Source organism: Struthio camelus, chromosome 9 (genome assembly GCF_040807025.1).
Source record: "Struthio camelus isolate bStrCam1 chromosome 9, bStrCam1.hap1, whole genome shotgun sequence".
Taxonomy (NCBI): Eukaryota; Metazoa; Chordata; class Aves; order Struthioniformes; family Struthionidae; genus Struthio; species Struthio camelus.
Genome location: NC_090950.1, coordinates 5,852,305 through 5,870,822, shown reverse-complemented (window position 1 = coordinate 5,870,822; position 18,518 = coordinate 5,852,305). Strand labels below are relative to the sequence as shown.

General features: G+C 66.7%; 1 protein-coding gene and 40 non-coding genes across 44 annotated transcripts; 40 read left to right on the top strand and 1 right to left on the bottom strand.

Moving 5' to 3' along the window:
• Positions 1–12: 12 nt before the first annotated feature.
• LOC138068360 (5S ribosomal RNA) lies at positions 13–131 on the top strand. The gene has a single exon (XR_011143091.1). It is a non-coding gene; the product is annotated as a 5S ribosomal RNA (ribosomal RNA).
• Positions 132–371: 240 nt separating this feature from the next.
• On the top strand, positions 372–490 carry LOC138068359 (5S ribosomal RNA). The gene has a single exon (XR_011143090.1). It is a non-coding gene; the product is annotated as a 5S ribosomal RNA (ribosomal RNA).
• Positions 491–730: 240 nt separating this feature from the next.
• Positions 731–849, top strand: LOC138068358 (5S ribosomal RNA). Its single transcript, XR_011143089.1, has one exon. It is a non-coding gene; the product is annotated as a 5S ribosomal RNA (ribosomal RNA).
• Positions 850–1,089: 240 nt separating this feature from the next.
• Positions 1,090–1,208, top strand: LOC138068356 (5S ribosomal RNA). Its single transcript, XR_011143087.1, has one exon. It is a non-coding gene; the product is annotated as a 5S ribosomal RNA (ribosomal RNA).
• A 240-nt stretch (positions 1,209–1,448) lies between these two features.
• Positions 1,449–1,567, top strand: LOC138068355 (5S ribosomal RNA). The gene has a single exon (XR_011143086.1). It is a non-coding gene; the product is annotated as a 5S ribosomal RNA (ribosomal RNA).
• Positions 1,568–1,807: 240 nt separating this feature from the next.
• On the top strand, positions 1,808–1,926 carry LOC138068354 (5S ribosomal RNA). Its single transcript, XR_011143085.1, has one exon. It is a non-coding gene; the product is annotated as a 5S ribosomal RNA (ribosomal RNA).
• A 240-nt stretch (positions 1,927–2,166) lies between these two features.
• LOC138068353 (5S ribosomal RNA) lies at positions 2,167–2,285 on the top strand. Its single transcript, XR_011143084.1, has one exon. It is a non-coding gene; the product is annotated as a 5S ribosomal RNA (ribosomal RNA).
• A 241-nt stretch (positions 2,286–2,526) lies between these two features.
• On the top strand, positions 2,527–2,645 carry LOC138068352 (5S ribosomal RNA). The gene has a single exon (XR_011143083.1). It is a non-coding gene; the product is annotated as a 5S ribosomal RNA (ribosomal RNA).
• Positions 2,646–2,885: 240 nt separating this feature from the next.
• On the top strand, positions 2,886–3,004 carry LOC138068351 (5S ribosomal RNA). Its single transcript, XR_011143082.1, has one exon. It is a non-coding gene; the product is annotated as a 5S ribosomal RNA (ribosomal RNA).
• Positions 3,005–3,245: 241 nt separating this feature from the next.
• LOC138068315 (5S ribosomal RNA) lies at positions 3,246–3,364 on the top strand. The gene has a single exon (XR_011143045.1). It is a non-coding gene; the product is annotated as a 5S ribosomal RNA (ribosomal RNA).
• Positions 3,365–3,604: 240 nt separating this feature from the next.
• Positions 3,605–3,723, top strand: LOC138068350 (5S ribosomal RNA). The gene has a single exon (XR_011143081.1). It is a non-coding gene; the product is annotated as a 5S ribosomal RNA (ribosomal RNA).
• Positions 3,724–3,964: 241 nt separating this feature from the next.
• LOC138068314 (5S ribosomal RNA) lies at positions 3,965–4,083 on the top strand. Its single transcript, XR_011143044.1, has one exon. It is a non-coding gene; the product is annotated as a 5S ribosomal RNA (ribosomal RNA).
• A 240-nt stretch (positions 4,084–4,323) lies between these two features.
• Positions 4,324–4,442, top strand: LOC138068311 (5S ribosomal RNA). The gene has a single exon (XR_011143041.1). It is a non-coding gene; the product is annotated as a 5S ribosomal RNA (ribosomal RNA).
• Positions 4,443–4,684: 242 nt separating this feature from the next.
• LOC138068349 (5S ribosomal RNA) lies at positions 4,685–4,803 on the top strand. Its single transcript, XR_011143080.1, has one exon. It is a non-coding gene; the product is annotated as a 5S ribosomal RNA (ribosomal RNA).
• Positions 4,804–5,042: 239 nt separating this feature from the next.
• On the top strand, positions 5,043–5,161 carry LOC138068348 (5S ribosomal RNA). The gene has a single exon (XR_011143079.1). It is a non-coding gene; the product is annotated as a 5S ribosomal RNA (ribosomal RNA).
• Positions 5,162–5,400: 239 nt separating this feature from the next.
• Positions 5,401–5,519, top strand: LOC138068347 (5S ribosomal RNA). The gene has a single exon (XR_011143078.1). It is a non-coding gene; the product is annotated as a 5S ribosomal RNA (ribosomal RNA).
• Positions 5,520–5,760: 241 nt separating this feature from the next.
• On the top strand, positions 5,761–5,879 carry LOC138068345 (5S ribosomal RNA). The gene has a single exon (XR_011143076.1). It is a non-coding gene; the product is annotated as a 5S ribosomal RNA (ribosomal RNA).
• Positions 5,880–6,119: 240 nt separating this feature from the next.
• Positions 6,120–6,238, top strand: LOC138068344 (5S ribosomal RNA). The gene has a single exon (XR_011143075.1). It is a non-coding gene; the product is annotated as a 5S ribosomal RNA (ribosomal RNA).
• A 240-nt stretch (positions 6,239–6,478) lies between these two features.
• LOC138068313 (5S ribosomal RNA) lies at positions 6,479–6,597 on the top strand. The gene has a single exon (XR_011143043.1). It is a non-coding gene; the product is annotated as a 5S ribosomal RNA (ribosomal RNA).
• Positions 6,598–6,837: 240 nt separating this feature from the next.
• LOC138068343 (5S ribosomal RNA) lies at positions 6,838–6,956 on the top strand. Its single transcript, XR_011143074.1, has one exon. It is a non-coding gene; the product is annotated as a 5S ribosomal RNA (ribosomal RNA).
• Positions 6,957–7,196: 240 nt separating this feature from the next.
• LOC138068342 (5S ribosomal RNA) lies at positions 7,197–7,315 on the top strand. Its single transcript, XR_011143073.1, has one exon. It is a non-coding gene; the product is annotated as a 5S ribosomal RNA (ribosomal RNA).
• Positions 7,316–7,555: 240 nt separating this feature from the next.
• Positions 7,556–7,674, top strand: LOC138068341 (5S ribosomal RNA). Its single transcript, XR_011143072.1, has one exon. It is a non-coding gene; the product is annotated as a 5S ribosomal RNA (ribosomal RNA).
• Positions 7,675–7,914: 240 nt separating this feature from the next.
• Positions 7,915–8,033, top strand: LOC138068340 (5S ribosomal RNA). The gene has a single exon (XR_011143071.1). It is a non-coding gene; the product is annotated as a 5S ribosomal RNA (ribosomal RNA).
• A 240-nt stretch (positions 8,034–8,273) lies between these two features.
• LOC138068339 (5S ribosomal RNA) lies at positions 8,274–8,392 on the top strand. The gene has a single exon (XR_011143070.1). It is a non-coding gene; the product is annotated as a 5S ribosomal RNA (ribosomal RNA).
• Positions 8,393–8,633: 241 nt separating this feature from the next.
• On the top strand, positions 8,634–8,752 carry LOC138068338 (5S ribosomal RNA). The gene has a single exon (XR_011143069.1). It is a non-coding gene; the product is annotated as a 5S ribosomal RNA (ribosomal RNA).
• Positions 8,753–8,992: 240 nt separating this feature from the next.
• On the top strand, positions 8,993–9,111 carry LOC138068337 (5S ribosomal RNA). Its single transcript, XR_011143068.1, has one exon. It is a non-coding gene; the product is annotated as a 5S ribosomal RNA (ribosomal RNA).
• A 241-nt stretch (positions 9,112–9,352) lies between these two features.
• On the top strand, positions 9,353–9,471 carry LOC138068336 (5S ribosomal RNA). The gene has a single exon (XR_011143067.1). It is a non-coding gene; the product is annotated as a 5S ribosomal RNA (ribosomal RNA).
• Positions 9,472–9,711: 240 nt separating this feature from the next.
• On the top strand, positions 9,712–9,830 carry LOC138068312 (5S ribosomal RNA). Its single transcript, XR_011143042.1, has one exon. It is a non-coding gene; the product is annotated as a 5S ribosomal RNA (ribosomal RNA).
• Positions 9,831–10,069: 239 nt separating this feature from the next.
• On the top strand, positions 10,070–10,188 carry LOC138068334 (5S ribosomal RNA). The gene has a single exon (XR_011143065.1). It is a non-coding gene; the product is annotated as a 5S ribosomal RNA (ribosomal RNA).
• A 240-nt stretch (positions 10,189–10,428) lies between these two features.
• LOC138068327 (5S ribosomal RNA) lies at positions 10,429–10,547 on the top strand. The gene has a single exon (XR_011143058.1). It is a non-coding gene; the product is annotated as a 5S ribosomal RNA (ribosomal RNA).
• Positions 10,548–10,788: 241 nt separating this feature from the next.
• LOC138068316 (5S ribosomal RNA) lies at positions 10,789–10,907 on the top strand. Its single transcript, XR_011143046.1, has one exon. It is a non-coding gene; the product is annotated as a 5S ribosomal RNA (ribosomal RNA).
• Positions 10,908–11,148: 241 nt separating this feature from the next.
• LOC138068305 (5S ribosomal RNA) lies at positions 11,149–11,267 on the top strand. The gene has a single exon (XR_011143035.1). It is a non-coding gene; the product is annotated as a 5S ribosomal RNA (ribosomal RNA).
• A 240-nt stretch (positions 11,268–11,507) lies between these two features.
• On the top strand, positions 11,508–11,626 carry LOC138068261 (5S ribosomal RNA). The gene has a single exon (XR_011142990.1). It is a non-coding gene; the product is annotated as a 5S ribosomal RNA (ribosomal RNA).
• A 241-nt stretch (positions 11,627–11,867) lies between these two features.
• LOC138068294 (5S ribosomal RNA) lies at positions 11,868–11,986 on the top strand. The gene has a single exon (XR_011143024.1). It is a non-coding gene; the product is annotated as a 5S ribosomal RNA (ribosomal RNA).
• A 241-nt stretch (positions 11,987–12,227) lies between these two features.
• LOC138068283 (5S ribosomal RNA) lies at positions 12,228–12,346 on the top strand. The gene has a single exon (XR_011143012.1). It is a non-coding gene; the product is annotated as a 5S ribosomal RNA (ribosomal RNA).
• A 239-nt stretch (positions 12,347–12,585) lies between these two features.
• LOC138068233 (5S ribosomal RNA) lies at positions 12,586–12,704 on the top strand. The gene has a single exon (XR_011142961.1). It is a non-coding gene; the product is annotated as a 5S ribosomal RNA (ribosomal RNA).
• Positions 12,705–12,945: 241 nt separating this feature from the next.
• LOC138068300 (5S ribosomal RNA) lies at positions 12,946–13,064 on the top strand. Its single transcript, XR_011143030.1, has one exon. It is a non-coding gene; the product is annotated as a 5S ribosomal RNA (ribosomal RNA).
• A 243-nt stretch (positions 13,065–13,307) lies between these two features.
• Positions 13,308–13,426, top strand: LOC138068272 (5S ribosomal RNA). The gene has a single exon (XR_011143001.1). It is a non-coding gene; the product is annotated as a 5S ribosomal RNA (ribosomal RNA).
• Positions 13,427–13,667: 241 nt separating this feature from the next.
• On the top strand, positions 13,668–13,786 carry LOC138068250 (5S ribosomal RNA). Its single transcript, XR_011142979.1, has one exon. It is a non-coding gene; the product is annotated as a 5S ribosomal RNA (ribosomal RNA).
• A 241-nt stretch (positions 13,787–14,027) lies between these two features.
• On the top strand, positions 14,028–14,146 carry LOC138068346 (5S ribosomal RNA). Its single transcript, XR_011143077.1, has one exon. It is a non-coding gene; the product is annotated as a 5S ribosomal RNA (ribosomal RNA).
• Positions 14,147–14,238: 92 nt separating this feature from the next.
• On the bottom strand, positions 14,239–17,369 carry AIRE (autoimmune regulator). Of its 4 annotated transcripts, none has more exons than XM_068954526.1 (11): positions 17,226–17,369; positions 16,953–17,127; positions 16,694–16,846; positions 16,529–16,600; positions 16,170–16,261; positions 15,979–16,091; positions 15,774–15,864; positions 15,518–15,642; positions 15,274–15,370; positions 14,767–14,832; positions 14,239–14,628 (listed from the first exon to the last, which is right to left on the bottom strand). In XM_068954526.1, the coding sequence occupies exons 1-11, from the start codon at positions 17,364–17,366 to the stop codon at positions 14,548–14,550; spliced, it is 1,206 nt and encodes a 401-aa protein (XP_068810627.1). In that variant the 5' UTR covers positions 17,367–17,369; the 3' UTR covers positions 14,239–14,547. The 4 variants fall into 4 exon arrangements, with proteins under 4 accessions (XP_068810627.1, XP_068810628.1, XP_068810625.1 ...); XM_068954527.1 differs by having other exon boundaries at positions 15,518–15,639; XM_068954524.1 differs by having other exon boundaries at positions 14,239–14,832.
• Positions 17,370–18,518: the final 1,149 nt, after the last annotated feature.

Here is an 18,518-nt window from a genome sequence, read left to right as displayed (position 1 = left end):
GGGGAGGGTGTTGCCTACGGCCATACCACCCTGAGAACGCCCGATCTCGTCTGATCTCGGAAGCTAAGCAGGGTCGGGCCCGGTTAGTACTTGGATGGGAGACCGCCTGGGAATACCGGGTGCTGTAGGCTTTTGCGGGTGGGGAGGAGTGGGGCGTGGCTCGGGGGCGTGTGTTTTGTGGGGGGGGGAGTTGCGGGAGGCTGTGTGGGGTGTTGTTGCGTGTGGGTGTTGGTGGGTGTTGTGTAGGGGGGAGTGTGGCGGAGGTGGGTGGGGAGGGTGGCTGGTGTGCGGGGCGGGTGTTGGGCGAGGGGGCGTGAGATGTGCGGGAGGTGGGGGGTGTTGTGAAGGGGGTGTGCGTGGGGGAGGGTGTTGCCTACGGCCATACCACCCTGAGAACGCCCGATCTCGTCTGATCTCGGAAGCTAAGCAGGGTCGGGCCCGGTTAGTACTTGGATGGGAGACCGCCTGGGAATACCGGGTGCTGTAGGCTTTTGCGGGTGGGGAGGAGTGGGGCGTGGCTCGGGGGCGTGTGTTTTGTGGGGGGGGGAGTTGCGGGAGGCTGTGTGGGGTGTTGTTGCGTGTGGGTGTTGGTGGGTGTTGTGTAGGGGGGAGTGTGGCGGAGGTGGGTGGGGAGGGTGGCTGGTGTGCGGGGCGGGTGTTGGGCGAGGGGGCGTGAGATGTGCGGGAGGTGGGGGGTGTTGTGAAGGGGGTGTGCGTGGGGGAGGGTGTTGCCTACGGCCATACCACCCTGAGAACGCCCGATCTCGTCTGATCTCGGAAGCTAAGCAGGGTCGGGCCCGGTTAGTACTTGGATGGGAGACCGCCTGGGAATACCGGGTGCTGTAGGCTTTAGCGGGTGGGGAGCAGCGGGGCGTGGCTCGGGGGCGTGTGTTTTGTGGGGGGGGGAGTTGCGGGAGGCTGTGTGGGGTGTTGTTGCGTGTGGGTGTTGGTGGGTGTTGTGTAGGGGGGAGTGTGGCAGAGGTGGGTGGGGAGGGTGGCTGGTGTGCGGGGCGGGTGTTGGGCGAGGGGGCGTGAGATGTGCGGGAGGTGGGGGGTGTTGTGAAGGGGGTGTGCGTGGGGGAGGGTGTTGCCTACGGCCATACCACCCTGAGAACGCCCGATCTCGTCTGATCTCGGAAGCTAAGCAGGGTCGGGCCCGGTTAGTACTTGGATGGGAGACCGCCTGGGAATACCGGGTGCTGTAGGCTTTTGCGGGTGGGGAGCAGCGGGGCGTGGCTCGGGGGCGTGTGTTTTGTGGGGGGGGGAGTTGCGGGAGGCTGTGTGGGGTGTTGTTGCGTGTGGGTGTTGGTGGGTGTTGTGTAGGGGGGAGTGTGGCGGAGGTGGGTGGGGAGGGTGGCTGGTGTGCGGGGCGGGTGTTGGGCGAGGGGGCGTGAGATGTGCGGGAGGTGGGGGGTGTTGTGAAGGGGGTGTGCGTGGGGGAGGGTGTTGCCTACGGCCATACCACCCTGAGAACGCCCGATCTCGTCTGATCTCGGAAGCTAAGCAGGGTCGGGCCCGGTTAGTACTTGGATGGGAGACCGCCTGGGAATACCGGGTGCTGTAGGCTTTTGCGGGTGGGGAGCAGCGGGGCGTGGCTCGGGGGCGTGTGTTTTGTGGGGGGGGGAGTTGCGGGAGGCTGTGTGGGGTGTTGTTGCGTGTGGGTGTTGGTGGGTGTTGTGTAGGGGGGAGTGTGGCAGAGGTGGGTGGGGAGGGTGGCTGGTGTGCGGGGCGGGTGTTGGGCGAGGGGGTGTGAGATGTGCGGGAGGTGGGGGGTGTTGTGAAGGGGGTGTGCGTGGGGGAGGGTGTTGCCTACGGCCATACCACCCTGAGAACGCCCGATCTCGTCTGATCTCGGAAGCTAAGCAGGGTCGGGCCCGGTTAGTACTTGGATGGGAGACCGCCTGGGAATACCGGGTGCTGTAGGCTTTTGCGGGTGGGGAGCAGCGGGGCGTGGCTCGGGGGCGTGTGTTTTGTGGGGGGGGGAGTTGCGGGAGGCTGTGTGGGGTGTTGTTGCGTGTGGGTGTTGGTGGGTGTTGTGTAGGGGGGAGTGTGGCGGAGGTGGGTGGGGAGGGTGGCTGGTGTGCGGGGCGGGTGTTGGGCGAGGGGGCGTGAGATGTGCGGGAGGTGGGGGGTGTTGTGAAGGGGGTGTGCGTGGGGGAGGGTGTTGCCTACGGCCATACCACCCTGAGAACGCCCGATCTCGTCTGATCTCGGAAGCTAAGCAGGGTCGGGCCCGGTTAGTACTTGGATGGGAGACCGCCTGGGAATACCGGGTGCTGTAGGCTTTTGTGGGTGGGGAGCAGCGGGGCGTGGCTCGGGGGCGTGTGTTTTGTGGGGGGGGGGAGTTGCGGAAGGCTGTGTGGGGTGTTGTTGCGTGTGGGTGTTGGTGGGTGTTGTGTAGGGGGGAGTGTGGCGGAGGTGGGTGGGGAGGGTGGCTGGTGTGCGGGGCGGGTGTTGGGCGAGGGGGCGTGAGATGTGCGGGAGGTGGGGGGTGTTGTGAAGGGGGTGTGCGTGGGGGAGGGTGTTGCCTACGGCCATACCACCCTGAGAACGCCCGATCTCGTCTGATCTCGGAAGCTAAGCAGGGTCGGGCCCGGTTAGTACTTGGATGGGAGACCGCCTGGGAATACCGGGTGCTGTAGGCTTTTGCGGGTGGGGAGCAGCGGGGCGTGGCTCGGGGGCGTGTGTTTTGTGGGGGGGGGAGTTGCGGGAGGCTGTGTGGGGTGTTGTTGCGTGTGGGTGTTGGTGGGTGTTGTGTAGGGGGGAGTGTGGCGGAGGTGGGTGGGGAGGGTGGCTGGTGTGCGGGGCGGGTGTTGGGCGAGGGGGCGTGAGATGTGCGGGAGGTGGGGGGTGTTGTGAAGGGGGTGTGCGTGGGGGAGGGTGTTGCCTACGGCCATACCACCCTGAGAACGCCCGATCTCGTCTGATCTCGGAAGCTAAGCAGGGTCGGGCCCGGTTAGTACTTGGATGGGAGACCGCCTGGGAATACCGGGTGCTGTAGGCTTTAGCGGGTGGGGAGCAGCGGGGCGTGGCTCGGGGGCATGTGTTTTGGGGGGGGGGGGAGTTGCGGGAGGCTGTGTGGGGTGTTGTTGCGTGTGGGTGTTGGTGGGTGTTGTGTAGGGGGGAGTGTGGCGGAGGTGGGTGGGGAGGGTGGCTGGTGTGCGGGGCGGGTGTTGGGCGAGGGGGCGTGAGATGTGCGGGAGGTGGGGGGTGTTGTGAAGGGGGTGTGCGTGGGGGAGGGTGTTGCCTACGGCCATACCACCCTGAGAACGCCCGATCTCGTCTGATCTCGGAAGCTAAGCAGGGTCGGGCCCAGTTAGTACTTGGATGGGAGACCGCCTGGGAATACCGGGTGCTGTAGGCTTTTGCGGGTGGGGAGCAGCGGGGCGTGGCTCGGGGCGTGTGTTTTGTGGGGGGGGGGAGTTGCGGGAGGCTGTGTGGGGTGTTGTTGCGTTTGGGTGTTGGTGGGTGTTGTGTAGGGGGGAGTGTGGCGGAGGTGGGTGGGGAGGGTGGCTGGTGTGCGGGGCGGGTGTTGGGCGAGGGGGCGTGAGATGTGCGGGAGGTGGGGGGTGTTGTGAAGGGGGTGTGCGTGGGGGAGGGTGTTGCCTACGGCCATACCACCCTGAGAACGCCCGATCTCGTCTGATCTCGGAAGCTAAGCAGGGTCGGGCCCGGTTAGTACTTGGATGGGAGACCGCCTGGGAATACCGGGTGCTGTAGGCTTTAGCGGGTGGGGAGCAGCGGGGCGTGGCTCGGGGGCATGTGTTTTGGGGGGGGGGGGAGTTGCGGGAGGCTGTGTGGGGTGTTGTTGCGTGTGGGTGTTGGTGGGTGTTGTGTAGGGGGGAGTGTGGCGGAGGTGGGTGGGGAGGGTGGCTGGTGTGCGGGGCAGGTGTTGGGCGAGGGGGCGTGATATGTGCGGGAGGTGGGGGGTGTTGTGAAGGGGGTGTGCGTGGGGGAGGGTGTTGCCTACGGCCATACCACCCTGAGAACGCCCGATCTCGTCTGATCTCGGAAGCTAAGCAGGGTCGGGCCCAGTTAGTACTTGGATGGGAGACCGCCTGGGAATACCGGGTGCTGTAGGCTTTTGCGGGTGGGGAGCAGCGGGGCGTGGCTCGGGGGCGTGTGTTTTGTGGGGGGGGGAGTTGCGGGAGGCTGTGTGGGGTGTTGTTGCGTGTGGGTGTTGGTGGGTGTTGTGTAGGGGGGAGTGTGGCGGAGGTGGGTGGGGAGGGTGGCTGGTGTGCGGGGCGGGTGTTGGGCGAGGGGGCGTGAGATGTGCGGGAGGTGGGGGGTGTTGTGAAGGGGGTGTGCGTGGGGGAGGGTGTTGCCTACGGCCATACCACCCTGAGAACGCCCGATCTCGTCTGATCTCGGAAGCTAAGCAGGGTCGGGCCCGGTTAGTACTTGGATGGGAGACTGCCTGGGAATACCGGGTGCTGTAGGCTTTTGCGGGTGGGGAGGAGCGGGGCGTTGCTCGGGGGCGTGTGTTTTGTGGGGGGGGGGGAGTTGCGGGAGGCTGTGTGGGGTGTTGTTGCGTGTGGGTGTTGGTGGGTGTTGTGTAGGGGGGAGTGTGGCGGAGGTGGGTGGGGAGGGTGGCTGGTGTGCGGGGCGGGTGTTGGGCGAGGGGGCGTGAGATGTGCGGGAGGTGGGGGGTGTTGTGAAGGGGGTGTGCGTGGGGGAGGGTGTTGCCTACGGCCATACCACCCTGAGAACGCCCGATCTCGTCTGATCTCGGAAGCTAAGCAGGGTCGGGCCCGGTTAGTACTTGGATGGGAGACCGCCTGGGAATACCGGGTGCTGTAGGCTTTTGCGGGTGGGGAGCAGCGGGGCGTGGCTCGGGGCGTGTGTTTTGTGGGGGGGGGAGTTGCGGGAGGCTGTGTGGGGTGTTGTTGCGTGTGGGTGTTGGTGGGTGTTGTGTAGGGGGGAGTGTGGCGGAGGTGGGTGGGGAGGGTGGCTGGTGTGCGGGGCGGGTGTTGGGCGAGGGGGCGTAAGATGTGTGGGAGGTGGGGGGTGTTGTGAAGGGGGTGTGCGTGGGGGAGGGTGTTGCCTACGGCCATACCACCCTGAGAACGCCCGATCTCGTCTGATCTCGGAAGCTAAGCAGGGTCGGGCCCGGTTAGTACTTGGATGGGAGACCGCCTGGGAATACCGGGTGCTGTAGGCTTTTGCGGGTGGGGAGCAGCGGGGCGTGGCTCGGGGCGTGTGTTTTGTGGGGGGGGGAGTTGCGGGAGGCTGTGTGGGGTGTTGTTGCGTGTGGGTGTTGGTGGGTGTTGTGTAGGGGGGAGTGTGGCGGAGGTGGGTGGGGAGGGTGGCTGGTGTGCGGGGCGGGTGTTGGGCGAGAGGGCGTGAGATGTGCGGGAGGTGGGGGGTGTTGTGAAGGGGGTGTGCGTGGGGGAGGGTGTTGCCTACGGCCATACCACCCTGAGAACGCCCGATCTCGTCTGATCTCGGAAGCTAAGCAGGGTCGGGCCCGGTTAGTACTTGGATGGGAGACCGCCTGGGAATACCGGGTGCTGTAGGCTTTTGCGGGTGGGGAGCAGCGGGGCGTGGCTCGGGGGCGTGTGTTTTGTGGGGGGGGGGAGTTGCAGGAGGCTGTGTGGGGTGTTGTTGCGTGTGGGTGTTGGTGGGTGTTGTGTAGGGGGGAGTGTGGCGGAGGTGGGTGGGGAGGGTGGCTGGTGTGCGGGGCGGGTGTTGGGCGAGGGGGCGTGAGATGTGCGGGAGGTGGGGGGTGTTGTGAAGGGGGTGTGCGTGGGGGAGAGTGTTGCCTACGGCCATACCACCCTGAGAACGCCCGATCTCGTCTGATCTCGGAAGCTAAGCAGGGTCGGGCCCGGTTAGTACTTGGATGGGAGACCGCCTGGGAATACCGGGTGCTGTAGGCTTTTGCGGGTGGGGAGCAGCGGGGCGTGGCTCGGGGGCGTGTGTTTTGTGGGGGGGGGAGTTGCGGGAGGCTGTGTGGGGTGTTGTTGCGTGTGGGTGTTGGTGGGTGTTGTGTAGGGGGGAGTGTGGCGGAGGTGGGTGGGGAGGGTGGCTGGTGTGCGGGGCGGGTGTTGGGCGAGGGGGCGTGAGATGTGCGGGAGGTGGGGGGTGTTGTGAAGGGGGTGTGCGTGGGGGAGGGTGTTGCCTACGGCCATACCACCCTGAGAACGCCCGATCTCGTCTGATCTCGGAAGCTAAGCAGGGTCGGGCCCGGTTAGTACTTGGATGGGAGACCGCCTGGGAATACCGGGTGCTGTAGGCTTTTGCGGGTGGGGAGGAGTGGGGCGTTGCTCGGGGGCGTGTGTTTTGTGGGGGGGGGAGTTGCGGGAGGCTGTGTGGGGTGTTGTTGCGTGTGGGTGTTGGTGGGTGTTGTGTAGGGGGGAGTGTGGCGGAGGTGGGTGGGGAGGGTGGCTGGTGTGCGGGGCGGGTGTTGGGCGAGGGGACGTGAGATGTGCGGGAGGTGGGGGGTGTTGTGAAGGGGGTGTGCGTGGGGGAGGGTGTTGCCTACGGCCATACCACCCTGAGAACGCCCGATCTCGTCTGATCTCGGAAGCTAAGCAGGGTCGGGCCCAGTTAGTACTTGGATGGGAGACCGCCTGGGAATACCGGGTGCTGTAGGCTTTTGCGGGTGGGGAGCAGCGGGGCGTGGCTCGGGGCGTGTGTTTTGTGGGGGGGGGGAGTTGCGGGAGGCTGTGTGGGGTGTTGTTGCGTTTGGGTGTTGGTGGGTGTTGTGTAGGGGGGAGTGTGGCGGAGGTGGGTGGGGAGGGTGGCTGGTGTGCGGGGCGGGTGTTGGGCGAGGGGGCGTGAGATGTGCGGGAGGTGGGGGGTGTTGTGAAGGGGGTGTGCGTGGGGGAGGGTGTTGCCTACGGCCATACCACCCTGAGAACGCCCGATCTCGTCTGATCTCGGAAGCTAAGCAGGGTCGGGCCCGGTTAGTACTTGGATGGGAGACCGCCTGGGAATACCGGGTGCTGTAGGCTTTTGCGGGTGGGGAGCAGCGGGGCGTTGCTCGGGGGCGTGTGTTTTGTGGGGGGGGGAGTTGCGGGAGGCTGTGTGGGGTGTTGTTGCGTGTGGGTGTTGGTGGGTGTTGTGTAGGGGGGAGTGTGGCGGAGGTGGGTGGGGAGGGTGGCTGGTGTGCGGGGCGGGTGTTGGGCGAGGGGGCGTGAGATGTGCGGGAGGTGGGGGGTGTTGTGAAGGGGGTGTGCGTGGGGGAGGGTGTTGCCTACGGCCATACCACCCTGAGAACGCCCGATCTCGTCTGATCTCGGAAGCTAAGCAGGGTCGGGCCCGGTTAGTACTTGGATGGGAGACCGCCTGGGAATACCGGGTGCTGTAGGCTTTTGCGGGTGGGGAGCAGCGGGGCGTGGCTCGGGGGCGTGTGTTTTGTGGGGGGGGGAGTTGCGGGAGGCTGTGTGGGGTGTTGTTGCGTGTGGGTGTTGGTGGGTGTTGTGTAGGGGGGAGTGTGGCGGAGGTGGGTGGGGAGGGTGGCTGGTGTGCGGGGCGGGTGTTGGGCGAGAGGGCGTGAGATGTGCGGGAGGTGGGGGGTGTTGTGAAGGGGGTGTGCGTGGGGGAGGGTGTTGCCTACGGCCATACCACCCTGAGAACGCCCGATCTCGTCTGATCTCGGAAGCTAAGCAGGGTCGGGCCCGGTTAGTACTTGGATGGGAGACCGCCTGGGAATACCGGGTGCTGTAGGCTTTTGCGGGTGGGGAGCAGCGGGGCGTGGCTCGGGGGCGTGTGTTTTGTGGGGGGGGGAGTTGCGGGAGGCTGTGTGGGGTGTTGTTGCGTGTGGGTGTTGGTGGGTGTTGTGTAGGGGGGAGTGTGGCGGAGGTGGGTGGGGAGGGTGGCTGGTGTGCGGGGCGGGTGTTGGGCGAGGGGGCGTAAGATGTGTGGGAGGTGGGGGGTGTTGTGAAGGGGGTGTGCGTGGGGGAGGGTGTTGCCTACGGCCATACCACCCTGAGAACGCCCGATCTCGTCTGATCTCGGAAGCTAAGCAGGGTCGGGCCCGGTTAGTACTTGGATGGGAGACCGCCTGGGAATACCGGGTGCTGTAGGCTTTTGCGGGTGGGGAGCAGCGGGGCGTGGCTCGGGGGCGTGTGTTTTGTGGGGGGGGGAGTTGCGGGAGGCTGTGTGGGGTGTTGTTGCGTGTGGGTGTTGGTGGGTGTTGTGTAGGGGGGAGTGTGGCGGAGGTGGGTGGGGAGGGTGGCTGGTGTGCGGGGCGGGTGTTGGGCGAGAGGGCGTGAGATGTGCGGGAGGTGGGGGGTGTTGTGAAGGGGGTGTGCGTGGGGGAGGGTGTTGCCTACGGCCATACCACCCTGAGAACGCCCGATCTCGTCTGATCTCGGAAGCTAAGCAGGGTCGGGCCCGGTTAGTACTTGGATGGGAGACCGCCTGGGAATACCGGGTGCTGTAGGCTTTTGCGGGTGGGGAGCAGCGGGGCGTGGCTCGGGGGCGTGTGTTTTGTGGGGGGGGGGAGTTGCAGGAGGCTGTGTGGGGTGTTGTTGCGTGTGGGTGTTGGTGGGTGTTGTGTAGGGGGGAGTGTGGCGGAGGTGGGTGGGGAGGGTGGCTGGTGTGCGGGGCGGGTGTTGGGCGAGGGGGCGTGAGATGTGCGGGAGGTGGGGGGTGTTGTGAAGGGGGTGTGCGTGGGGGAGAGTGTTGCCTACGGCCATACCACCCTGAGAACGCCCGATCTCGTCTGATCTCGGAAGCTAAGCAGGGTCGGGCCCGGTTAGTACTTGGATGGGAGACCGCCTGGGAATACCGGGTGCTGTAGGCTTTTGCGGGTGGGGAGCAGCGGGGCGTGGCTCGGGGGCGTGTGTTTTGTGGGGGGGGGAGTTGCGGGAGGCTGTGTGGGGTGTTGTTGCGTGTGGGTGTTGGTGGGTGTTGTGTAGGGGGGAGTGTGGCGGAGGTGGGTGGGGAGGGTGGCTGGTGTGCGGGGCGGGTGTTGGGCGAGGGGGCGTGAGATGTGCGGGAGGTGGGGGGTGTTGTGAAGGGGGTGTGCGTGGGGGAGGGTGTTGCCTACGGCCATACCACCCTGAGAACGCCCGATCTCGTCTGATCTCGGAAGCTAAGCAGGGTCGGGCCCGGTTAGTACTTGGATGGGAGACCGCCTGGGAATACCGGGTGCTGTAGGCTTTTGCGGGTGGGGAGCAGCGGGGCGTGGCTCGGGGGCGTGTGTTTTGTGGGGGGGGGGAGTTGCGGGAGGCTGTGTGGGGTGTTGTTGCGTGTGGGTGTTGGTGGGTGTTGTGTAGGGGGGAGTGTGGCGGAGGTGGGTGGGGAGGGTGGCTGGTGTGCGGGGCGGGTGTTGGGCGAGAGGGCGTGAGATGTGCGGGAGGTGGGGGGTGTTGTGAAGGGGGTGTGCGTGGGGGAGGGTGTTGCCTACGGCCATACCACCCTGAGAACGCCCGATCTCGTCTGATCTCGGAAGCTAAGCAGGGTCGGGCCCGGTTAGTACTTGGATGGGAGACCGCCTGGGAATACCGGGTGCTGTAGGCTTTTGCGGGTGGGGAGGAGTGGGGCGTTGCTCGGGGGCGTGTGTTTTGTGGGGGGGGGAGTTGCGGGAGGCTGTGTGGGGTGTTGTTGCGTGTGGGTGTTGGTGGGTGTTGTGTAGGGGGGAGTGTGGCGGAGGTGGGTGGGGAGGGTGGCTGGTGTGCGGGGCGGGTGTTGGGCGAGGGGGCGTGAGATGTGCGGGAGGTGGGGGGTGTTGTGAAGGGGGTGTGCGTGGGGGAGGGTGTTGCCTACGGCCATACCACCCTGAGAACGCCCGATCTCGTCTGATCTCGGAAGCTAAGCAGGGTCGGGCCCAGTTAGTACTTGGATGGGAGACCGCCTGGGAATACCGGGTGCTGTAGGCTTTTGCGGGTGGGGAGCAGCGGGGCGTGGCTCGGGGCGTGTGTTTTGTGGGGGGGGGAGTTGCGGGAGGCTGTGTGGGGTGTTGTTGCGTGTGGGTGTTGGTGGGTGTTGTGTAGGGGGGAGTGTGGCGGAGGTGGGTGGGGAGGGTGGCTGGTGTGCGGGGCGGGTGTTGGGCGAGGGGGCGTGAGATGTGCGGGAGGTGGGGGGTGTTGTGAAGGGGGTGTGCGTGGGGGAGAGTGTTGCCTACGGCCATACCACCCTGAGAACGCCCGATCTCGTCTGATCTCGGAAGCTAAGCAGGGTCGGGCCCGGTTAGTACTTGGATGGGAGACCGCCTGGGAATACCGGGTGCTGTAGGCTTTTGCGGGTGGGGAGCAGCGGGGCGTTGCTCGGGGGCGTGTGTTTTGTGGGGGGGGGAGTTGCGGGAGGCTGTGTGGGGTGTTGTTGCGTGTGGGTGTTGGTGGGTGTTGTGTAGGGGGGAGTGTGGCGGAGGTGGGTGGGGAGGGTGGCTGGTGTGCGGGGCGGGTGTTGGGCGAGGGGGCGTGAGATGTGCGGGAGGTGGGGGGTGTTGTGAAGGGGGTGTGCGTGGGGGAGGGTGTTGCCTACGGCCATACCACCCTGAGAACGCCCGATCTCGTCTGATCTCGGAAGCTAAGCAGGGTCGGGCCCGGTTAGTACTTGGATGGGAGACCGCCTGGGAATACCGGGTGCTGTAGGCTTTTGCGGGTGGGGAGCAGCGGGGCGTGGCTCGGGGGCGTGTGTTTTGTGGGGGGGGGGAGTTGCGGGAGGCTGTGTGGGGTGTTGTTGCGTGTGGGTGTTGGTGGGTGTTGTGTAGGGGGGAGTGTGGCGGAGGTGGGTGGGGAGGGTGGCTGGTGTGCGGGGCGGGTGTTGGGCGAGGGGGCGTGAGATGTGCGGGAGGTGGGGGGTGTTGTGAAGGGGGTGTGCGTGGGGGAGGGTGTTGCCTACGGCCATACCACCCTGAGAACGCCCGATCTCGTCTGATCTCGGAAGCTAAGCAGGGTCGGGCCCGGTTAGTACTTGGATGGGAGACCGCCTGGGAATACCGGGTGCTGTAGGCTTTTGCGGGTGGGGAGCAGCGGGGCGTGGCTCGGGGGCATGTGTTTTGGGGGGGGGGGGAGTTGCGGGAGGCTGTGTGGGGTGTTGTTGCGTGTGGGTGTTGGTGGGTGTTGTGTAGGGGGGAGTGTGGCGGAGGTGGGTGGGGAGGGTGGCTGGTGTGCGGGGCGGGTGTTGGGCGAGGGGGCGTGAGATGTGCGGGAGGTGGGGGGTGTTGTGAAGGGGGTGTGCGTGGGGGAGGGTGTTGCCTACGGCCATACCACCCTGAGAACGCCCGATCTCGTCTGATCTCGGAAGCTAAGCAGGGTCGGGCCCGGTTAGTACTTGGATGGGAGACCGCCTGGGAATACCGGGTGCTGTAGGCTTTTGCGGGTGGGGAGCAGCGGGGCGTGGCTCGGGGCGTGTGTTTTGTGGGGGGGGGGAGTTGCGGGAGGCTGTGTGGGGTGTTGTTGCGTGTGGGTGTTGGTGGGTGTTGTGTAGGGGGGAGTGTGGCGGAGGTGGGTGGGGAGGGTGGCTGGTGTGCGGGGCGGGTGTTGGGCGAGGGGGCGTGAGATGTGCGGGAGGTGGGGGGTGTTGTGAAGGGGGTGTGCGTGGGGGAGGGTGTTGCCTACGGCCATACCACCCTGAGAACGCCCGATCTCGTCTGATCTCGGAAGCTAAGCAGGGTCGGGCCCGGTTAGTACTTGGATGGGAGACCACCTGGGAATACCGGGTGCTGTAGGCTTTTGCGGGTGGGGAGCAGCGGGGCGTTGCTCGGGGGCGTGTGTTTTGTGGGGGGGGGGAGTTGCGGGAGGCTGTGTGGGGTGTTGTTGCGTGTGGGTGTTGGTGGGTGTTGTGTAGGGGGGAGTGTGGCGGAGGTGGGTGGGGAGGGTGGCTGGTGTGCGGGGCGGGTGTTGGGCGAGGGGGCGTGAGATGTGCGGGAGGTGGGGGGTGTTGTGAAGGGGGTGTGCGTGGGGGAGGGTGTTGCCTACGGCCATACCACCCTGAGAACGCCCGATCTCGTCTGATCTCGGAAGCTAAGCAGGGTCGGGCCCGGTTAGTACTTGGATGGGAGACCGCCTGGGAATACCGGGTGCTGTAGGCTTTTGCGGGTGGGGAGCAGCGGGGCGTGGCTCGGGGGCGTGTGTTTTGTGGGGGGTGGGAGTTGCGGGAGGCTGTGTGGGGTGTTGTTGCGTGTGGGTGTTGGTGGGTGTTGTGTAGGGGGGAGTGTGGCGGAGGTGGGTGGGGAGGGTGGCTGGTGTGCGGGGCGGGTGTTGGGCGAGGGGGCGTGAGATGTGCGGGAGGTGGGGGGTGTTGTGAAGGGGGTGTGTGTGGGGGAGGGTGTTGCCTACGGCCATACCACCCTGAGAACGCCCGATCTCGTCTGATCTCGGAAGCTAAGCAGGGTCGGGCCCGGTTAGTACTTGGATGGGAGACCGCCTGGGAATACCGGGTGCTGTAGGCTTTTGCGGGTGGGGAGCAGCGGGGCGTGGCTCGGGGCGTGTGTTTTGTGGGGGGGGGAGTTGCGGGAGGCTGTGTGGGGTGTTGTTGCGTGTGGGTGTTGGTGGGTGTTGTGTAGGGGGGAGTGTGGCGGAGGTGGGTGGGGAGGGTGGCTGGTGTGCGGGGCGGGTGTTGGGCGAGGGGGCGTGATATGTGCGGGAGGTGGGGGGTGTTGTGAAGGGGGTGTGCGTGGGGGAGGGTGTTGCCTACGGCCATACCACCCTGAGAACACCCGATCTCGTCTGATCTCGGAAGCTAAGCAGGGTCGGGCCCGGTTAGTACTTGGATGGGAGACCACCTGGGAATACCGGGTGCTGTAGGCTTTTGCGGGTGGGGAGCAGCGGGGCGTTGCTCGGGGGCGTGTGTTTTGTGGGGGGGGGGAGTTGCGGGAGGCTGTGTGGGGTGTTGTTGCGTGTGGGTGTTGGTGGGTGTTGTGTAGGGGGGAGTGTGGCGGAGGTGGGTGGGGAGGGTGGCTGGTGTGCGGGGCGGGTGTTGGGCGAGGGGGCGTGAGATGTGCGGGAGGTGGGGGGTGTTGTGAAGGGGGTGTGCGTGGGGGAGGGTGTTGCCTACGGCCATACCACCCTGAGAACGCCCGATCTCGTCTGATCTCGGAAGCTAAGCAGGGTCGGGCCCGGTTAGTACTTGGATGGGAGACCGCCCGGGAATACCGGGTGCTGTAGGCTTTTGCGGGTGGGGAGCAGCGGGGCGTGGCTCGGGGCGTGTGTTTTGTGGGGGGGGGAGTTGCGGGAGGCTGTGTGGGGTGTTGTTGCGTGTGGGTGTTGGTGGGTGTTGTGTAGGGGGGAGTGTGGCGGAGGTGGGTGGGTGGGGAGGGTGGCTGGTGTGCGGGGCGGGTGTTGGGCGAGGGGGCGTGAGATGTGCGGGAGGTGGGGGGTGTTGTGAAGGGGGTGTGCGTGGGGGAGGGTGTTGCCTACGGCCATACCACCCTGAGAACGCCCGATCTCGTCTGATCTCGGAAGCTAAGCAGGGTCGGGCCCGGTTAGTACTTGGATGGGAGACCGCCTGGGAATACCGGGTGCTGTAGGCTTTTGCGGGTGGGGAGCAGCGGGGCGTGGCTCGGGGCGTGTGTTTTGTGGGGGGGGGGGAGTTGCGGGAGGCTGTGTGGGGTGTTGTTGCGTGTGGGTGTTGGTGGGTGTTGTGTAGGGGGGAGTGTGGCGGAGGTGGGTGGGGAGGGTGGCTGGTGTGCGGGGCGGGTGTTGGGCGAGGGGGCGTGAGATGTGCGGGAGGTGGGGGGTGTTGTGAAGGGGGTGTGCGTGGGGGAGGGTGTTGCCTACGGCCATACCACCCTGAGAACGCCCGATCTCGTCTGATCTCGGAAGCTAAGCAGGGTCGGGCCCGGTTAGTACTTGGATGGGAGACCACCTGGGAATACCGGGTGCTGTAGGCTTTTGCGGGTGGGGAGCAGCGGGGCGTGGCTCGGGGGCGTGTGTTTTGTGGGGGGGGGGAGTTGCGGGAGGCTGTGTGGGGTGTTGTTGCGTGTGGGTGTTGGTGGGTGTTGTGTAGGGGGGAGTGTGGCGGAGGTGGGTGGGGAGGGTGGCTGGTGTGCGGGGCGGGTGTTGGGCGAGGGGGCGTGAGATGTGCGGGAGGTGGGGGGTGTTGTGAAGGGGGTGTGCGTGGGGGAGGGTGTTGCCTACGGCCATACCACCCTGAGAACGCCCGATCTCATCTGATCTCGGAAGCTAAGCAGGGTCGGGCCCGGTTAGTACTTGGATGGGAGACCGCCTGGGAATACCGGGTGCTGTAGGCTTTTGCGGGTGGGGAGCAGCAGGGCATATGTTTTTGTCGGATTGACATGGTTCATTTGGCTGTGATGTTTTTACGTAGTATAAATCTTATTTTTTGGCCCAGTGTTGTCTTCCAGGAAGTTTTTTTTTTGGTTTGCTTCTTTTTCTTTTTGTTTTGATATCATTTTTCGACAGTGACTGATCATGCTGTATTCTGTCTTGGTTTTTGTTTATTTTTTTTCATAACTGTTTTCACCATACAGCGTGTCTGTGCTCTCTTTTAGGCCTTTTCAGGACCTCCCCTCCTGCACGCTGTGTTGTGTCATTGCAGAGTGCTGTACTGTTCCCTTTTTCATTTTTCCTAGGGCTGAGGTGAGCGTGGGGCACAGACCCTGTCCTTTTCCTGCCGCCGTCCTGGGTGTTGCTAAGCGAAGAGCCCATGGGCATCTGTACGGGGCCGTGTCATGGTCTGCAGTGCCCACTGCAGGATCCCGTCCCAGGAGCTCTGTGGGTAGCACCCAAGCATCGCTGTTTTGCCTCTCTTCATGGCCAGCACCCTTCCGCCGCGCTGGGGTTGCTTGTCCCACGTGGGCTGTGCGCCGGTGCCTGTTTTGGTCAGGCACAGCCCCCCTCGGTGATTTACCTCGCCCAGTAGCGAGTCCAGCTCCTCCCTGCTCAGGACTGGGTCGACACCAGCGTCATCGCTCGCCTGGGGAGAGAGGGCAGTGGGTACCGCCGCTTTGGGACCGGCAGCCGGGGTCCTGCCCCTTTCGCGGGCTGTCTTTTCTAGCCTTCTGGCCATGCTCCTGCGACTGTCCTTGGCGCTTGTACGTGCAGGGCACAACCCCCAACCCAGGCACAGCCCAAACGTGCGGCTCGTGCCCCGCGTCTCCCCGTCCCTGGGGGCCATGTCTTTCCAGCGTGGCACAACTTTGGTGACTGCTTTGTGGCCACCAGGGGCTCATCCCCCACCACCACCCTGCCGGTTGTTCCTTGTCTCGATCGTTGGGCTGTTGGTTGCCTCGAATCGCTTGTACTCCGGCTAAGCTCGTCTGTACATCTGTCGGGGCACTGCGCCTCGCTGCCTGCGTGCCCTCCGCCATCCCCACCCCGCCCTGGGCAATGCTGTGGCCGTGGTGGTGGTACTCACCTTCGCCGCCTGTAGCGGGTGGTCTCCAATGACTGTGACTCCCTCCAGGTTGGCCGTTTCCGGGCTGGCCGCGCAGGACTTGCATAGCAAGAGCCCCCTGCGACAGCATAGCAGAAAGCGTCAGGGTGTAGTGCGGAGCCGGGTGTGCGTGTGTGTGTGTGCGTGTGTGTGTGCGTGTGTCCTGGCAGCAGAGTCGGCCCCGCGGCAGAGGTGGTGGCGGTGGTGGGGGACCCAAGGGGCTTACCCTGGGGGGCCGCCGCTGCCACCGCCGAGCCCGGGGAAGCGGCAGGGCGCGGGGAAGGCCGCCAGGCACCGGCCGCAGTAGCTCACGTCTCCTCCGTGGCCGCGCGTGTCGCCCGCCGCCATCTTCTGCCCGGGGCGGGGGGAGAGGAACCGGCTCAGCCCCGGCCTGGCCCGGCCCGGCCCGCGTTGCCGGCCCCGGCGGGGGACAGCGGGCCGCGGCGGCGGGGATTTGGGGCCGAGGTGGTGGGGAAAACTACCTGGATTTCGGCGTGTATCTCCCGGCGCGGGTCCGGGTGCCCGTCCGGCTGGGGCGTCCTCGGCGCGCAGGAGACGCACCGCCACGTCCCGCTGCGCGCGGCGGAGGCGGTGTGAGGGACGTTTTGGGGTTGGGGAGGCGGCGGGGGAGGTGGAAGGTTTTTGGGGAGGGTCGTTTGGGTGGGGGGGAGCAGAGCCGTGGCGCACCTGGGGATCTCCGTCAGCGGGGGCGCCAGGCAGGCCAGGTGGAAAGCCTTGGGGCAGCCGTCGCAGCAGATGAGCTCGCCGCCGTCGCTGCACACGGCGCATTCGTCCTCGTTCTGCTGGTGGAGGGAGGTCGGCGGCGGCGGCGGCGGCCCCCGGCCCGGCGCAAGGGGCGGTGGGGGGGCCGCCCTCACCTGGTGGGGCACCGGGTCCAGGCCACACCGGGTGGGTTTCGGGCTACGGCTTTCACCCCGTCCGCCGGGCTCCTGGCGCTTTTTGGCGTCGCCTGGAAGAGAGGGCGGCAGGGCGCCCGCCGGGGACCGCCGAGGGGGGGTGGGGGGGGGTTTTGGCGGGGGGGGGAGAGGCCTACCTGCTTTGGAGGCTTGCTGGGCCCGGACGCCTCGGACGGGCGGCACCGCGCCGGCCCCCCGCGCCGAGGCGGCCGCGGCCTGAACGCCTGCGGGTCCAGGGGTGGGGGGCGGCTGAGGCCGCGGGGGCGGCCGGGCGAGGGGCTCTGCCCCACGGCGGCGGTGTGGGCAAGGACGGCACTCACCGCCAGCGCGGGGCGAGCGGTGGCTTTCGGCGCTCTCCGGCCTCTTGGCGGCCCTCGCCTTTGCCGGGGGTCCTGCGGGGTTATGGGGTGGTGGGGGGCGTTGGGGTGGTGGGGGTGGGGGACAACGTTTCGGTGCCCCCCCCCCCAAATCTCCGGTCTCCGTACCGGGGCTGGCGAGACGGCGAGGCGAAAGCCGGGTGACCCGGGAGCCGTCTCGCTCTTCGGGCGCTTTCCTCTTGCCGTGGGGCTGGTGCGGGGTCGGCGCCGTGGGGCTGAGGGGCGGCCGCCCGGCCCGGCGTTGCTGCCCGGGGTCCACCTCTGCCGAAGGGGTGACGGGTGGTGGTTTTGGGGCCGGGAGGGGGGCGGGGAGGGGGGGAGGCGAGGGCACAACCGGCGATCGGGGCGGCCGGGCTCGCGCGCCTACCCGGAGGGAAGCCGCCGCGGATGGGCTGGAGGCCGGCGTAGCGCTCCAGGTTGTAGTCCTTGAAGAGGACGCCCCAAAAGTCGCGGATGGCGCCGGCGTCGCGGCCCAGGAGCCAGGTGAGCAAGGCGTGGAAAGCCCGGTGGCAGCCCTCCCGCTCCGTCCGGCTCAGCGTCTCCTGCCGGCGCCGGCAGCCAGCCGTCAACGGTGCCCAAAATGATGCTCTCCCCCCCCCCGCCCAACGCCGCCATCTCCAGCCCGTCTCCGCGCCCTCACCTTGAACATGTGCTCGGGCACCACGTCGTGGTCGGCCAAGCCGTGCAGCAGCGGGAAGACGTCGTCCACGGCCATGGCGATCTCGGTGCGGTGCAGCTTCAGCAGGCGCCGCAGGTCGCCCTCGCCCGCCCCGCCGGCCATGCCCGCCTCGGCCGCGAGACGGACCCCCTCCAACCCCGGCCGGTCGGCCGGCGGCGACCTCTCGCCTCGAGCGGGAGCTTTAATAGTCGCCGGGCCGGGCGCCCGCCCGCCGACCCCCGAAACCAGGAACCTCGTCACGCTCCCTGCGTCACCCGAAATCCATCCTCCCGCTGCCGCGACGGCCCTGCCCCGATACAGCCGCTTGCCGCTAATCCATCCACCCCCCCCGCATCACCCCAGGCGGAGCGGCCCAGCCCCGGCGTCCCCGCGAGCCCCTAAAAATTTGTGGACTTTCCAGCTCGCCCGCTTCGCTCATCCAGAAACTCGGCCGCGGCGCCCAGCCGGGGAAAACGGCCATCTCTGCCGCCGCGGTTTTTGCAGCTGCCTGACAACCGGGCAGCGGCGCGCCGCTTCTTTTGGAGCTGGAAAAGGGAAAAAAAAAAAAAAAAAAGTCACCCGTTTTAAAAACGAGAGTTGGAAAGCGAAGGAAAGCGGATCGCTCACCCCCGGCTGAAGCGCAGTGGGTTGGCGGCCTTCGGCGAGACACCCCGCACACGCCCCTCTTAAAACAGGGCGCGACAGCTCCGGCGTGACCTTGGGGCGGGGGGGAAAACTAGGGGAAGAGGCAAAATACCTGCTGCAACGTCTCAAAGCCCCGTAACTCCCGCCCGGGGCCAAGGCTGGGAGGTGACGCAGGCAGGCAGCAGGAACGGGAAGGAGGACACGGGTTTTGGCGCTGCCGACAGCCACGATTTGGCAGCCGCCCCAACGCTGCAACACTTTCCGGCAGGGTTCGCCCAGACTCGCTCCGGCACGACACCTTTTTCCCCCCCCCCCCGTTCTCTCCAAGCATGTCTTACCGGAGGCTTGCGAGCGACCGAAGCTGAGCTTGGCGGTCAGCCACGGCCCTCGGGCGACCAGGGAGGTTGGTCTCCCTTCGAGCCCAGCCACGGGCTCCGAGCACAAGCGCGTCCGTGACACAGCTCGGCAGGCCGGCTTCACCCTCCCAGCGCAGACCGCTTTCCTCCCGCCCCAGCCCCGACCCGCGGGCCGTAAACCGGGCAGGTTCCTCGTTCCTGCCCGGCGCCGAGGAACGGCCGCGAGCCGCGCTCCCGTGGCGCTTTGCTCCTTGGGCTTGATGGGACTTGTCTT